Genomic DNA, 15,631 nt, shown 5'->3' with positions numbered 1-15,631 from the left:
AGGCCAGTTGACCAACCAGCATCGGCTGGTTTTAGCTGTTTCTAGCAGGTAAAACAGTATTCTGCTGGTAAGAAGGTTTGTAGCCCCTTGATAATGCGCCATGTTGCAGAGAGTCTGAGATTAAAGGCGTCTTCGTAACTCTCGCAGTACCATTAAGCCATTTCTCCCAGAAGCTTGTGCGCATGGTTCTTCCATATATGACCTGCGTGAATGCTTTCGTTTCTATAGGTGCTTCCGTAGAAAAAGATATCCCCAGTGATCTGGGTGCGGTTTCGCTTGATGAGCTGCCTGACAGACGCTAGGAAGAGGCGACACATATATATCTTCGCACAGCTGGATCCCGCTTTTGTCTGGTCGACGGTACACTCGAACACTTACAGCATGTTCCAACGTTTTTATGGACTTTCAACAGTTTTACTGTTTGTGACTCTCACAGGTTTGTATTGACTTGTTTCCCTTTCATTCTTTAGATACGAGAAGCGAGAACATTCGTGAAACAGTAGCGTACGAGCTTGAATGTGTTCACGAGTGATCCAGAGAGCCGTTGACCTCTATTGTCCGCGTTAAAATATTGACCTATTTTAGTTCATTCATTACTGTATCTACAGTAAGGAGTCACCCCTGCTATCTACATAGCGCTTGTAATATGACCCCGAGTGCTCAGTATTTTTAGTGCTGGCAAACTCTTCAGCAGTGCATTTAACCTATGAATTTGTTAAGTAACAAAGTTAGTAGTTTTATAGTAGTTAATTTAGCAATTACTTATCTTGTGTTCACAGTCATCATGGCAATACGAGCTGTTTATTATTATGTATTCAATGCTGATAATACTACAAATGCCCTTGTAATCATATTACTACTAAGTTATGATGATAACAGGATTGACAAATAACCTGTGAAAATTACTTTTTAGTAAAATAATATGCCTTATTATAAAATTAAGAATAAAATGTTTATTTCCTGTTTGATTGCTAAAACAGAGAGGAGAGGATAAGAAGGCAGGGCCAAAACAGTACAAAAATACATATTTATGGAGGAAACACTGAAATGTAGAGGAATTTATTTTTAAGGTCTTTACAAAAGATAACTCATGGTAAAAGGTGGTGCCCACTTGTTATAGTAAATTGCTTATACACTTGTGTGAGGGGCATGCTTCTGAATGACCCTGCTGTGTCAGTGAAAGTTTCTAAGTTTCATTTCCCAGGTGGTAAGAATTTATGAGCCTCTTTTGGTCTTCTACAATATCCAAAAACTTTTCTTGATTGTTTTGCATGCAGTTTGGTCAGTTTTTAGATTTAACATGTGATTATTGGTTATCTGTGTTCAGTCTTTCTAGTAATCAATATCAATGTGCATTTGTGTGTTCTTCAATGTGTTTAACAGGTGCACAAGCTGAATGTCCTGTTCAGCTCAACCCACAGAGAGCTGTTGTGAGATACAACGATTCTGTTGCAGTTAACTGTAGCACTTCAGTCTCACATAAAGGGATGGGATGGGAAGCCAGTGAAGGAGCAGTGCAAAAAACCAGTAACAGTCTGATCACATGGAGAGTGTCACACCTGACAGAATGGGAGATACAGCCATTCTGCTACATAAACTATGAGGGACAGTGTGTAGTAGAGCTCCCAGTCATTATTTACAGTCAGTTTCTCTGTTATTGATTTTTTTTTGTGTCTTTTCATTCTCAGAAATATCTAATAAATGTACATTCATCAATGGAGATTTCAGAGTTTGTAAATCTTCCTCCACAGAGACTCCAGACAATGTGTCCATCAGCATTGTGAAACGCACAGGACCAATGATAGCGGGACGGCAGTATCAGCTCCAGTGTGATGTTCACGATGTGGCTCCTGTTCAGAATCTCACTGTCAAATGGTATAAAGGACAGACTCTGCTGACCCAAACCACCTTCACTGAGGATAGCAAGACTCCAGTGAATGTAAACCCCACACTCCTGATCCGTCCAGACAGAGATGATGATGGAGCTCAGTACTGGTGTGAAGCAGAGCTGGATCTGGGAGCAGAAGGACCTCAATATTCTACAAATAAAACATCAGCACATCTTAATGTTGAGTTGCACTGTAAGTTTATTATTGCTAAACTTGCCTTATAATTAATTGTATATTTTCTGAATGGCCTTCTAGTGGGAAGGATGTGCAATATTTCATCAAACTAAGATAATTGCTTATTAACTTAGAATTTATTATGAATAGAATTAACACAAATAAAAAGGTTCCAGTGATGCAGTATTTTACTGCTTTATTAATAACAGCTGCCCATCATGGTGCTGTGTAATGAGAAATGTCTCTCTGTCTTCCTCAGATAAACCAAAACACTCGAATTCAACAGAGACCATCATTCAAAAGGATGAGGTCACACTAAACTGTACAGTGAAGGCAAACCCGGCTCCTGTGTACATATGGTACTCAGATAATCTGAAAGAGAAGATCAACTCCTCAGTGCTCCAGTCCTCCACACTCAGTCCAGGAAACTACACGTGCAACGCCACAAACTATCTGGGAACTGACACCAAAGTGTTCATCATCGAAGCTGAGCAAAGAGGTAAGTTTCGATTAAATAAACACTAATCTGCCACTTTGCCTTTGGCAGTTTGAAGTTACATTTACTGATTTTTAGGGTCTGTTCAAACAGAATTATTTTGATATTCCACTATGCTATGTTTCCATTGTTTTTTAAATGTAATTCTAAACACGTTACTGTATATAGTTGTGTTTGACCATTGTGCTTGTGTCTCGCAGAATCTTGCATGACACAGCATTCTAAAAACAAAGTACTAAAGTTAAAAGATTAAACTTTTTTTTTTAAAAAGTGTCCCAAGACCTTGCATTTTCCACATTCCACTGCCCATATCTTGCATTTATCAAAACGTGTAAACTAGTGTGAACTAGTCCTTACTGTTCTATAGGGCTCTGCAGAAGTTAGTATTATCTAAGATTTTGGATTATGGCAGAAAATAACCTCTGTGACCAAAGAAAGTTTATGATTCTTACATAGTTGGTTCATAATAATAATCTCCATCTTCAATTATGAAGCTTAAAATTGGCAGAAGAAAAAAGCTAAACAAACTTCATGAATGACTTCAACATCACTATAAATCCAAGTTCTGTCATGAAACTCTAGATGGTGCAGTCCAATAGGCTGTAACTCAATCTGACATAATGTCATAACTATTCACATGGTGCAGCTGATAGTATTCTTTTCGTATCAGCAACCAATGAGCTTGCTGCTCATTAAAATCACTTGCTGTAGCAGTAACAACGTGCTTCAGAAACCCTCCACCTTCCCCAGCTCCACCTGTATAGGCCTTCTACGGGGGAATTTCATGTATGTTCTATATGTGCAGCAGCAATATTTCCTACATGCTCACAGCAGCATGTCTGTGGCTGTTTTGGCAGTAGCAAGTCTTGGTACTTGCTCTGCCGCATCAGATCTATTTTGCTAAGACCAAACACATTAGCATTGCCATGTACCATGCTTAACCCTTCGAGTCTTTTAGTAATTATTTATAAAACATTTTCCCCAAAAGTTTGAGTTAGAAAAATTTGTAAGAGTGTGATTCTAAACACAATTAATTTTCCTGTTTGGCATGATGATGTTTATTGTCCATGCTAACCTCTGTAGTTCCATTAAGCCACTTGTTTGCAAACACCTTTTTTAAGACAAACAAAAGCTTTTTTTTATATTTAATATCATGAAAATATTTTGAGCTTGCATTAAACACAGACCATATTTCAGCCATTTAACCCAAAACCCATCCACTTCCATACAATTCATAGTTTACCCATGATGTCATAACCTTACAGGAATTCGTGAAACAAGGCTTTCCTCCAATGAGCACCAGTTATGAGAAAATTGATAGGCTTCTGCTTATGGCTGCTGCAGTTTTATGAATGTTTTTCAAGCCAGTCATGCGACTAAAAACCCCCCAAAATTCTGCATTTTGGTCTACAAAATTCTGTCATCCATGTAGCACTATATAACATTGACTTCTGATACTAGCTAATCTTTGTGTTACAAATGTGCTTGTGCAGTTTTCTAATCATTAAAGGTGCTGTTAGTAGGATTGATGCCAAGTGGTTTAACTAGATATTGCAGTCCAAATTGAATATTGGAGAGGCTTTGTTCTTTCTGTGGGAGTGATGTCTGAGGCTACTCCTCCTCAGACGTGATGCACATACACAGGTTGCCAGATTGATGACACAAACATGAACGAGCACACTTAATGATGAATGAAATATGCTTTGTTTTCTGCCAGCTGGCAACCCTGAGTGCTGAAATACAATTGGCTAAACTTGTAGTGGGTGGGTTTCACAAACCAAAACAGACCAAATTCCGTCCTGGAATGTCAAAGGAGAATAACTGATTGTAGCATTGTTTTTCAGATAACCAAGTATGTTAGCTTAGCATGTGTGAGGGACTGAGAAGTCAGGAACAAGGAAATACCAGGTTTCCACTGAAAGATGGGTCTTTTATTTGAACCCACCCAACAAAAACATCTTTACAAACTCATAGATCTTATCACACAACAAAATAAACCAAGGAACAAAAAGAAAAAGAAGTTAAACATTCAGACAGAGACCAAACCAGCAACAACAAAAAACCTAACTTCAAATGAATGAAGCAACAGTTTATGAAGGAAAAGATGGGCCCATTACAAATTAAGAGGGAAACCAATGAAACATCACATTCAACAAATAACATTGAATAAATCAAAATCAGTAAAATTGCATTGTTTTAATGTCAATATATGGAAACCTAACAATAAAGAAATAATGAACATTGTTTGTTTTGGGTGGTTATCATAAACCGAAACCAAATGAATGCAAATTACAAAAAACAGGGACATTTAAATAAAGATTTACCTTAAATAAATAAACAAGTTCTTCATATAGATGTATGTGTGCGAGAGCTTGTGGATACGTATAAATGCATGCGGTGTGCAAATAAAAGATGATACATCCATATTCAACCACCACTCAGACAGTCACAGCATGTTTCTTAAATATCGGCAAATATATGATGTTATTTTTATACTTTAGTAGAGTCCAAATCTTACATACAGCACCTTTAAGACAAAGCAACTATAATAAGAAAACAAGTCAATGAAAATAAAATGTTCGTTGGTTGTTATATATACTATTAAAAATGGATTCCGTTTGAAATGAAATGCCTGAAAATGAGGAAAGAAAAGTGTTTGTGTTTGTGACATTCAGCATTATACAAGTTGATTATCTTAAACTCTCAGTATTGACTTATCCCAAAGTTCATTCTTTATCTACAGGGTGTTTTTTTGGTATTGAGTAAGCTTTGCATTTAATGATTCATCTGGTGCTTTTAGGCAAAATGAGGAATAGTGCAACAATAGTCTCTTGTGGTCCCAGTACACTGGTGCTGTGTTCCTGCAGGCTGCTCCAGGACTGCTGCTGGCAGTGTGTGTGTTGAACAACCAGCAGAGTCACACTTCTGTTGCTGAAGCTGTTGATTGATTCATATGTTTATAAAATCATTAATGTCATTTCTCCTACAGGCAGAACCACATTCTGGGTTATTGTTATATGCGGAGTGGCCCTGGTTGTGGTGTTAATCGTTGCATATGTGATATACAAGAAAAGGAGTTCCAGCAATTCTATCATTTGATGGAGAAGAGATGACACCAAAGGGGTACGTTCTCCTCAGGGAGATCATGAAAAAATTGATTATTATGGGTTATTATTTAAAGCAATAGGCTAGTTCATCCAAAATAAAGAAATTGCTGAAATTGGTGCCAATAATCTATAACAACACTTTCTCCATCCACTGTTGTCCTCTCACATCAAAATCCACCAACATATTTGTTTAGAACCGGTTTCTCTTGTACAGCAGATTTTCATTTTGGGTGGACTATTCCTTTAATGAGCTGATGTGATTTTGCATGGCTTGGGGTGTTGCAGTATTGGGAACTGTTACAGCACTTTTTTTTAAATTACCATATTAAGTTTCAAATTAGATTTCTTTTTATGTTTGTTCCTTAATTATTCTGGTCCTGATAGGACAAAATCATGTCTCATAACTGTTATTAAATATAACCACTTTTTTTGTGGAAATCCCATTACTGTAAAACACTACATTCTTTTTCCTTTATAAATAGTCATATTTTAATTTTGAAAAGCCATTCATTAAAGATCATAAATATGGGTTTTGCTGTATTTTCATTGCTGTTAATGTTGATTTGGTGTTGGGCAGGTACTGTTATTACAGAAATGCATGTGATAGTTCATATAATAATAATAATAATAATGTTTAATTAGTCTGTCGCACAAAATGTATTTTTTAATTTTACAAACTGTATTGTCTTGAATGTAAAGCTTCACTTATATTTTCACCCATTAATTGGTTTATCTATCCACCATGGTTTTATAGCTAAAGTTAATTTGTTATACACCCTCACATTATTTTTATACTAAGGTTGGGACATTTTTCATCAATGGGGTTTTTACTATTAAATGTGCCGCATGCCTTTTCCTCTGTATTTTTATAAAACATCATAAGGATTGATACTATATTTTTATTTTGTGGTGCATAAGCTATCAAGAGCATGTTCTGAACTCTTAAAATATGCTGTTTGTTTCAACTAACCTACAGTAGTTGTAACCTTAACTAGCTAATGACCACTAGCCAGATTACCTAGAAACTGCTGGTTAATGGAAACATTAACAATAATCCAGTTGTTGAGAAAGAAGATAAATATCACTGAACTGAGAAAATGAATATTGATATCAGTAGCCAACAACATTCATCACAAAGATTACACATAATCTCCATAATGCTAATGAAATAAAAGAAACATGTGGGTGCCTAGTCAAGTATGTTATACATTCTTTCCTTAAGGTCTTCATATATACTGGGGATATATAGACACATTAATATAAAACTGTTTTTTAAAGTTCCTTTTCAGTACTGAAAGTTGCCTTCATTTTCTTTTCTCTTTTCCTCTTCTAATGACATGATGAGGTCAGTGGAAAACCAATGATCACATGCTTATTTTTCCACCCAGTGATTGCACATAGCTATGATACTTTGTATGGTACATATAAAAGCAAATTTGCTGATTTAAACTTAAGAGTTGGTAACCCTTCAAACAAGTGAATGCAATAGCCACGACGTGACAAATATTAAAGTACGGTACCTTACTGTAAAGTGTTCTCAATGTTCTGTTTGTACTCGGACTACTTTATCATGTCTGAACAAGTTTCTATAGGCTAATGTGGAAGGTAGTTTTTTGTAGTAAACCTCAGTTTCTTCCCCTGAATGTATAGTAGCATTGCTTTTTCGTGTTTTTGTTTGTGTTCTTTTGTGTTATTTTATGAATACAGAATTTTTTGAAAACCATTGCCTCACATTATCTTTTTTCCCCCTTATTCTTTGTCAAAGGAGTATCTGAGTATGACTACTAGGATTACAAAACTAGTTCATTGAAATTCTTTGTACTGTCAGGGTTTTGTTAGTCATTTTTAGTACAATGTAAGCACAAATTGCTTAATTTCTACTTAAATGAGATCATCTCGATTGCTCAAATGGTATTCATCTGGCTCTATGCGGTTTAGAAAAGTGCAGAGCTACACACTGAAACTATGACTTATTTGTCACATGCCTCTAGTTTGTGTAGGCCTGTGTTTTACACAATAACCTAATCTTGTTTTGCTGCCAAAAATATTCGCAAGTACTGAGTGTTGCTATGGCAACTGTTCCAAAGGGACGAGCAGGAATGAAACCGAGTTCTCTCAGCCAGAGACAAACAATCACGTTTCATACAAAAGTAAAGGATTTAGCTATATAAAACGTCTGTTAGAGTGAGGTGGTTGAATTCAAAAGCACAATTTCTCGAAATAGGAAAGATGAACTTCTAAAACAAACAAACATAGCTACAAAACACAAGAAATAAACGTGACTCAGCAAAAATCACCATGAATCATAACGCATTCAACAACTGCTCCCGCGCATTCAAGACGGCACATGTTCAGAGGCTACGAATTAAGATTTCTGAGGTAATCTGTGCAGGAAGAGCCGCCTACAAACGTTAATAATGACGGCAGAATACTGAAACCACGAAAAAACTTTCGAAATGAGGAAAGACTTAGTCCTTGAATTCCTGGTAATGTATTCATGAGTAGGCTATAAGTACACAAGGACTGTCACTGACGTTTTATATTTTGGTTGGAATTACACATAGACTGTACAATTACTTTTATAATGTAGCAGAAGTAATATTGTTTATAGATTGGTGTGGCAAATAAAACGATTGGGGTCAAAGATAACATATACAAGCAAGTTAAGTAGCCTAAATCACAATCTCTGTCTCTCTCTCTCTCTATAATATTTAGAACTCCTAATGCTGACGAAGTTGATTTTTAATATGTATTTTTATTAAATTTTTTGCAGACAAGCAATTAGCAAATAATGTTCTGTGGCCTATTGTATCTTTTTCATGTCCTGTCCATAATTTGAGCTATATTAAACGTTTAATATACCAAACTCAAGTCATTTTAGATTTCAAAAGTTTTCTAACGGGTCTTGAAAGGCAGTTTCCTGGGACATTCGAACATAAAACACAGAAAACACTTTGCGACCTCCATTGGTCAGGAATGGGAATTCATTGTGCTGCCAAATTCACAGAATAGAGTAAACAAATATACTTTTATTATACGTGATATTACTTATATATGATATCTTTGTTTTAAACGTTTTTATATACGTGTTCTTTATTGGGTTATTTTATTTAAACCATGTTTTGTTTTTTTGGTTTCTGGGAGGGATGATTCACAAGCTCAAATGTTTGAATACTGCATAGAAATAATGTGGAAGATAACCAGGTTCTAGAAGATCTCATTTTTAAATAGTGCAGCTGTTACAGTATGACAATCATGTTATAAACAATTATAATACAAAATTGCTTTCTCTCATACAAGTTTGAAAACATTCAAGAAGCAATAGCTGTGAAATATGAAATATTTAGCTTTCATATAAAAAAAAAATCGTAACAATAAACAAACTTCTTTAACTAAAAAATAAATAAGAAAGAAAAAAGACCAAACTTAAGCTCCAAAAAATACATAATTAAGTTTGAAATTTAAATTTCAGGTGCATTCAAAAAGTGGTTACCAGGTAATAAATGGGTTTTATAAATGGATCATAACTACTGCATAAATATAATTTAGTGCCATAAAATACCTAAAAATATCTAAATATTAAATAAAAAAACATATCGACCTAAAATATATTCATTGCAACAATAACATTATTTTTATCCTCTCAATAAAAATGACTGCAGAGGGAACATAACGTAATGATATATTGTTTCCTTATGCAAATAACTGAAAGAAACAGAAATAGAGATAAAGTGAAATGATATAGTAATGAAACTGCAGTCCTGAGGTTTGTGGCTTGTCATTTTAAATGTACCCTTTCTCTGTTTAATGCTCGACTAGCCTGCAGCAGCCCTCCACTCATCCTTCGGTGTACACACACACAAACACACACACACACACACACACACACACACACAGCCAAGTGACAGAAATAGCAGGCGGTCTTCACCCTACTGAGATGAAGCAGATGGCCGCACTTAAAATGCATCACCCATCATCTCAGTTGTGTTCATGTGAGCTGCAGTTGAAGCTCAGTTTCCTGTTAGTTTGGAATCTTCAACTTCATAGTTCCACAAAGGCAAGGCAAAATGCAATGACTTAGAAATGATATATATAAATCCTGATCAACTGCTGAATTAGTTTTGAGTCTGTGTAATCATTTTCCAAGGTTTTACAGGATACAAAGTTCAGGCATACATGTAGTGACCTCAATTACACTATAAACAAAATATGTCAATTGTTTTACTACACTAACATAAACAGCACCAAGCATTCTGCAATATATATATACACTATTTATTTAAAAACATAAACAGGAAATGAAAACCATCACATAGTCCACAAATATTGTGGAGGCAGTGTGAACCGTTACAGGGAGATGATCGTGAAAAGAAAATATTCTTATAGGGACAAATGGGGATTTGTGGTAAGAGACAAATGTGCTGTAAGTGCTAAACAGAACCAGAGAATTAAACATTCTGGGTAAAAAAAACTGCCTAAACCATAATTTTAATACAAAATGCCAATTCAGTTCATTACGGAGTCATAAGGAAGTAAAAAATGACAGACCAGGTCAAAAGATCATGTGTTTTCTGCAGTAAACCTGTCAATTAAATAGACAGATCAGCCAAAAACACAATTCTGTCATCAATTACTCACCCTCATGTCCTTCCAAGCCTGCATGACTGACTTTCTTCTGTGGAATATAATATTCTGTAGAATATTTTGAAGAAAATGTTGTCTATAAAATGAAAGTCAATAGGTTCGGAATGACATGACGGTGAGCAACTATTCTTTTAACCTTAGATCCACTGCAGGTGTTTAGTACACAGTGCAAAATAGAGTTTTCACCATTACTTGAGAACTGCTGAAACTGAAGACAATATTCAGTAACACATTCATCTGTCCGAGGTTATCTGTGAATATGCTACATAATCACTCATTCTGTACATCTTTTTGGTAATCGCTAGAATAAAAAATAAAAAAAAAGCATTCGAAAAGATCCCAGATCTCATGTGACCTCAGAGAAGAGGCCACACGCTGTCCCTCCACTGCAACCCAGTGCTCTCGTCACACTGTTTTACATCCACACCTGCCGAAATCATTAAGAGGAAGGTCCATCCTCCATCTTTGTGTAAGGTGTGATGGCTAGTGAAAGCAGTCTCTATCTCTCAGCCTCCATGATGATGCTAGCATGCTCGGCAGAGGCTTGCTGAGTCACAGCCGCCGGCCAGCCCGGTGACGGCGACTGCGGCATGAGCTGACCTGGAGTCCATCGCCCCTGGTGACCAGGGGTTGCCGGAGGGCTCATGGCCCAGTTGGTGTGAGGAGCTGGTGATGTAGCCATAGAAGCGATGGGACTGCTGTTGCTGAAGCTCTCGGAGGCTCTAAGACGAGAGAACATGGCTAGGGCATCTGGGAAATTAGGGGGTGTCGCTGGCGTGTTGGCTGGAGTGCACATCTGGAAACAAATAGAGGAGTTTTTTTAAAACTGGTATGGGTAATGGATTGTTTAATCCACAACCATCAGTAACAAAGCAGATTTTAACAACCATGAAAGGGGTCATGCATTGCTTTTTTAAAATTATTTGATAATTTCTTTCCTGAGGTGCACTTATAATGTTAGTATGATTTTTTTATTTCAAATTTTACAAATAAAAGGCCATTTTACACTGATTTTACACTCTGATCTGAACGCTGTGTTGGAAGGGGCGTGTCTGCTGACTTCAATGGAAACGCCCACTGCTATGATTGGCTGACATCTGTGCATATGAAATGAGTTTTACATGTGACTCAAGAACTTTTACTACATTTTTACTATTACAGCTGTTGAAATGAACAAATCATGGAGAGCGCTGATTATAGCATTATATTTAGATCTACTCCCATCACATGAAAGGTTGCATTGATGAACTTTATAACCTAAGACAGACTGTTAAGTGTATAAATGCAGTGATATCGTCATTGCAACTCGAAGTTTTGCACTTTCACAAATTCATCATAACACTTGTAAATAAGAGATTCAATGTGAAGTGTGGACTGCCTCACTGAATATAAAGAACACGGTTACTTGCATGTTGCGGTATTATCATATCTTATCCATTTCTTACAGTAAAGGTTTGTTTTACAAAGCCTGTGCCGAAACTTCGACAAAGACGTGATGATGCAGAAGCAGGTGTTGGTCTGACTCTGCAGAGGTGGGCTTTCGTTGCACTATTACATCATTATGTGACAAAATCTGAAATTAGCTTGGTTTCAATAAAAGCTGTTTTGGACTAACAAGGGTGTTTTGAGCTCTGAAATTCAAATATTACTATAGTACAATGATCTCTTTCATCTCAAAACATCAAGGAAATTTTGATTTCTCAAATCACGACCATGCAAACGAGTCCTTATCTGAAACAAGGAATTGAGGAAGTTGCTGAACTGTATAAGTTACTGAGGTTGTAGACCTTTGGACAAGCAGGACATGATGCAATAATGATTGGCCACCTCTCCTGAGTAAACACCAGACCTGATTCACTGACACAAATGTTACTATAGCAACGTTGAGTCTTTCAGAGGCCTGCTTTAAGAAGATAACCAGTGAAAAACAACACCATGATGTCTCATGTTACATGCTGCTCTCCTGTTGTTAAAACTAACTAAAATTGAAAGAATCTAAGACCCATAATTTATATGGTCGATCGCCATACTGTAGTCAAATATGGTTTCGTTATGAATGCTAAACTGTATACATTATTACTTTTATTCAGCAAGGATGTGTTAAATTGATAAAAAGTGAAAGTAAAACTTTTATAATGTCACAAAGGAGTTTTAATTTAAATAAATGCTTTTTTTTTTACTTTATATTCATCAAAGAATCCTAGAAAAAAATGTATCAGTTTCCACAAATTCTATAAGCAGCACAACAATCAATATTTAAAGACCATTTATTAGGTAAATAGCTATGTAATAAGTAGGATAATGTATATTCAGTTGATCATTTGTTCAATTATAATGAATTATTTCACTCAGCAGTTCTGAGGGCTTTCATACATAAATACTCACTTTGTTGCATTAAGTTTCTGTAGATGGAAGAACTACACCGGCAAAAAGCACATTTGTCCATTGACAGTCATTCAAAAGCAGCCATGTCTGACAAAATATTTTCTAAATGATTTGCAAACCACAAGTATATCATTATATTCTACCAGTGGATCAAGGACTAGCTTGTGAATAACAGAAATTAAGTTCTATCAACTGCGCCAAAAATCCCTCACAATACGAAATCCTTCCTGCTATGAGATATGACAACTCAACCTTGAAACTGAAAGCTGCATGTGTAAAAGATCCTATAAAGAGCTCACTCACACAATTCTCAGTCATTCGAAAGTGTAACTTGTCTCTACTTTCTAGTCACGAGTCAAGTCACACTAGGGCCGTGTGATATGTCAAGAATATTTCATCGATTAACACCTTTAAAATAACATGATATCCGATAATATCATCTACTTAAGCTCCACCTCCACGACGCCCCGCCCCCTCCGAGACAACATTGTTGAAATGCACCATAAACACACATCATGTTTGTTTTGGTCTTAATGATTGCCACAAAGTTTGGTTTTACTTTCCTTAGTTTGTGCTTACACTAACAGAAAACATTAGCTTTGTTTTTAAACTGTTGATGAGAAATAATAGAACCCAATTTTAAGTTCATCACGGTGAAGCTGGACATTCTGATGGGGATTGTAAATATGATTAATGCATGTTGATGTCATATAACAAGGTCTTGAATAAAATATGCCTATTTTCCGATGTTTCTCTTTCTTTTTGGTATCATCGCCTGTGTAGACATCTCATGACGGTAAGTTTAATTTCCTTAATAATAACAATATATAAAATAATATCGTCCAGCCCTAAGTCACTCACAGGTCATTCATACTACGAAAATCAGCCGTCTTAAACATTTTAATCAGAATCGGATTAGATTTTTTTTCATTGTCATTTTCTATGCTTAAATGCACTGTATATTCTTAGACACTGTCTGTATATTAACGAAATGTATTATTACAGCTGTTGTTAGTAATTATAAACGCAGGCAATTGCCTGATGCTGGTGACGTCAGCATATAGCAGCAAGGGTGCTACCAGCTCCCGGAAGAATAAAACAGCTTTTTCTTAAACACTGATAACAATCTGAGTCTCGCGTGGGTGTACTGTACATCATTTAAATATTTCATCATTACAACGATGTGCATTTCATAAAGTAAACCTCTTTAATTATCAAAATTTAGTAGGCTACGTGCACTTTAAGAAAGAGTCAAATGAGGTGCTTTCCAAGGGTTAACTAAATTTGATTCGCTATGCATGTGACCGGTACTACTACTTCGGAGTAATTCCAAATTCAATTCATTTAAAATATCTGCAAATAAATTCAAATGATACGTTTTTTTTCCAAGCCAGTGATACTTTGAGCTTGCTTCAGTGTGTTCCTGTCGTACCTTTCTTATTGTTTTAGTACCGGTGTAAACAGCTCCGTGTCAAGCGCGTGCTCTCTCTGCTTCCCGGAATCGCCCTCCCCCACAACTTTGGACACGTTTGCAAAAACGCAAGTCCCTTGAACTCAGATTATTTTTTTCATCTTAAATATTAACACATTTAATTGACAACCTATGGGAGGATGTATGATCTTAAACGACAAAGTTGCAATTTTTAAAGAAGTAAACGTAGCCTTCGCGAGAAACGTCAGCCTGTGTTTATTTTTGTCTGACTCGTGGTTTCAATATGGCGGAAGTCATCATAACAGATATTAAAGAACACAATAATAAACGACAAATAAGTAATACTCACCATTTGATGGCTGTAGGGAATATTAGCCTCTTGGAAAAATGTACTGAGAGCAGTCTGCAATAACATAAAAGAGTTATGTAATTCATAAATACTCGAGGAAGTAAGCAAATGTGTATGGGAGGACTTTGAACTAAACAATATTAAACATAACGTTATTAACTTTTTATTTCACTGAATCCCATATATATTTTTAATTTATTTATTATGCATTTCAATGTATTATTTGTTTATATTGACTGCTGTCTGGTGCTTGTTTCGCATGAGTAGCCTATAAATATTTTTTTTCATGCGTCAAATAAAGTATAAGTTAATTATACTGATTTGTGTTATTTATCTATTTATTTCTTACTGTATCATAAAAAAATCATTTTGATGTACAATAACAAACAAACATACCTCAAACTGCCAGTGTGAAGCTTGTAGAAGCTGCTTTGCTTGATCTGCCGCGCATCCGGCTGTAAGAACAAACTGATTTATCATAACCTGATGCCTTAGTTCGTCCATATTTAATTAAGAAACCCGTGCGATTTCGTCAGTTAAAAGTTTCAGCATGCAGACTTTCAAAAACGCCGCACTCAAACATCAACTTGTCGACTGGAAACAAAAAATGTTTTGAGTTGAACCCATTGACTGTTCAACCTTCCTACTTAGCGCCCGCTGTCGGACAACCGCAGTCAGACAGTCAGAGAGGGACTCTGGGATTTGTAGGCCAGTATGCAGAAATGTCGCACACCTGGACGTCCTGCACACCTTCCGTCAGACAAAAAAAAAAAAAAATTATGTTATTCCAAAAAAGGCAACAAACACCACAGTTTCAAATTAAACAAGATGACCTTAGAACAAACTAAAAATTACACATACCTTGGAATAAACATCAGTTACACAGGAAACTCTAACAAAGCTGTAACTGACCTGAGAGACAAGGCACGAAGAGCATTTTATGCAATCAAGAAAAATATAAAACATGAAATCCCAATCGGAATTTGGTTATATCAGTTATAGAACCAATCGGACTCTATGGATGTCTGGGTCCACTCGCAAAACAAGACTTTACCAAATCGGACAAACATCCAATAAAGTGATAAAGTGACATAAAGTGACGTGACATTCAGCCAAGTATGGTGACCCATACTCAGAATTTTTGCTCTGCATTTA

General features: G+C 36.0%; 2 protein-coding genes across 2 annotated transcripts; one reads left to right on the top strand and one right to left on the bottom strand.

The window, feature by feature from the left end:
- The first annotated feature begins 75 nt into the window (after nt 1–75).
- On the top strand, nt 76–6,863 carry LOC113042392 (intercellular adhesion molecule 1-like). Its single transcript, XM_026201244.1, has 5 exons — nt 76–436; nt 1,384–1,641; nt 1,752–2,081; nt 2,323–2,562; nt 5,549–6,863. The coding sequence occupies exons 1-5, from the start codon at nt 280–282 to the stop codon at nt 5,656–5,658; spliced, it is 1,095 nt and encodes a 364-aa protein (XP_026057029.1). The 5' UTR covers nt 76–279; the 3' UTR covers nt 5,659–6,863.
- A 3,062-nt stretch (nt 6,864–9,925) lies between these two features.
- Nucleotides 9,926–15,143, bottom strand: ubald1b (UBA-like domain containing 1b). The gene is made up of 3 exons (XM_026201329.1): nt 14,873–15,143; nt 14,477–14,530; nt 9,926–11,106 (listed from the first exon to the last, which is right to left on the bottom strand). The coding sequence occupies exons 1-3, from the start codon at nt 14,978–14,980 to the stop codon at nt 10,810–10,812; spliced, it is 459 nt and encodes a 152-aa protein (XP_026057114.1). The 5' UTR covers nt 14,981–15,143; the 3' UTR covers nt 9,926–10,809.
- Nucleotides 15,144–15,631: the final 488 nt, after the last annotated feature.

This window comes from Carassius auratus, chromosome 3, assembly GCF_003368295.1.
Source record: "Carassius auratus strain Wakin chromosome 3, ASM336829v1, whole genome shotgun sequence".
In the NCBI taxonomy this organism is placed as follows: Eukaryota; Metazoa; Chordata; class Actinopteri; order Cypriniformes; family Cyprinidae; genus Carassius; species Carassius auratus.
Note: the sequence above shows the minus strand (reverse complement) of the source record. Positions and strands in the feature narration are given on the sequence as shown.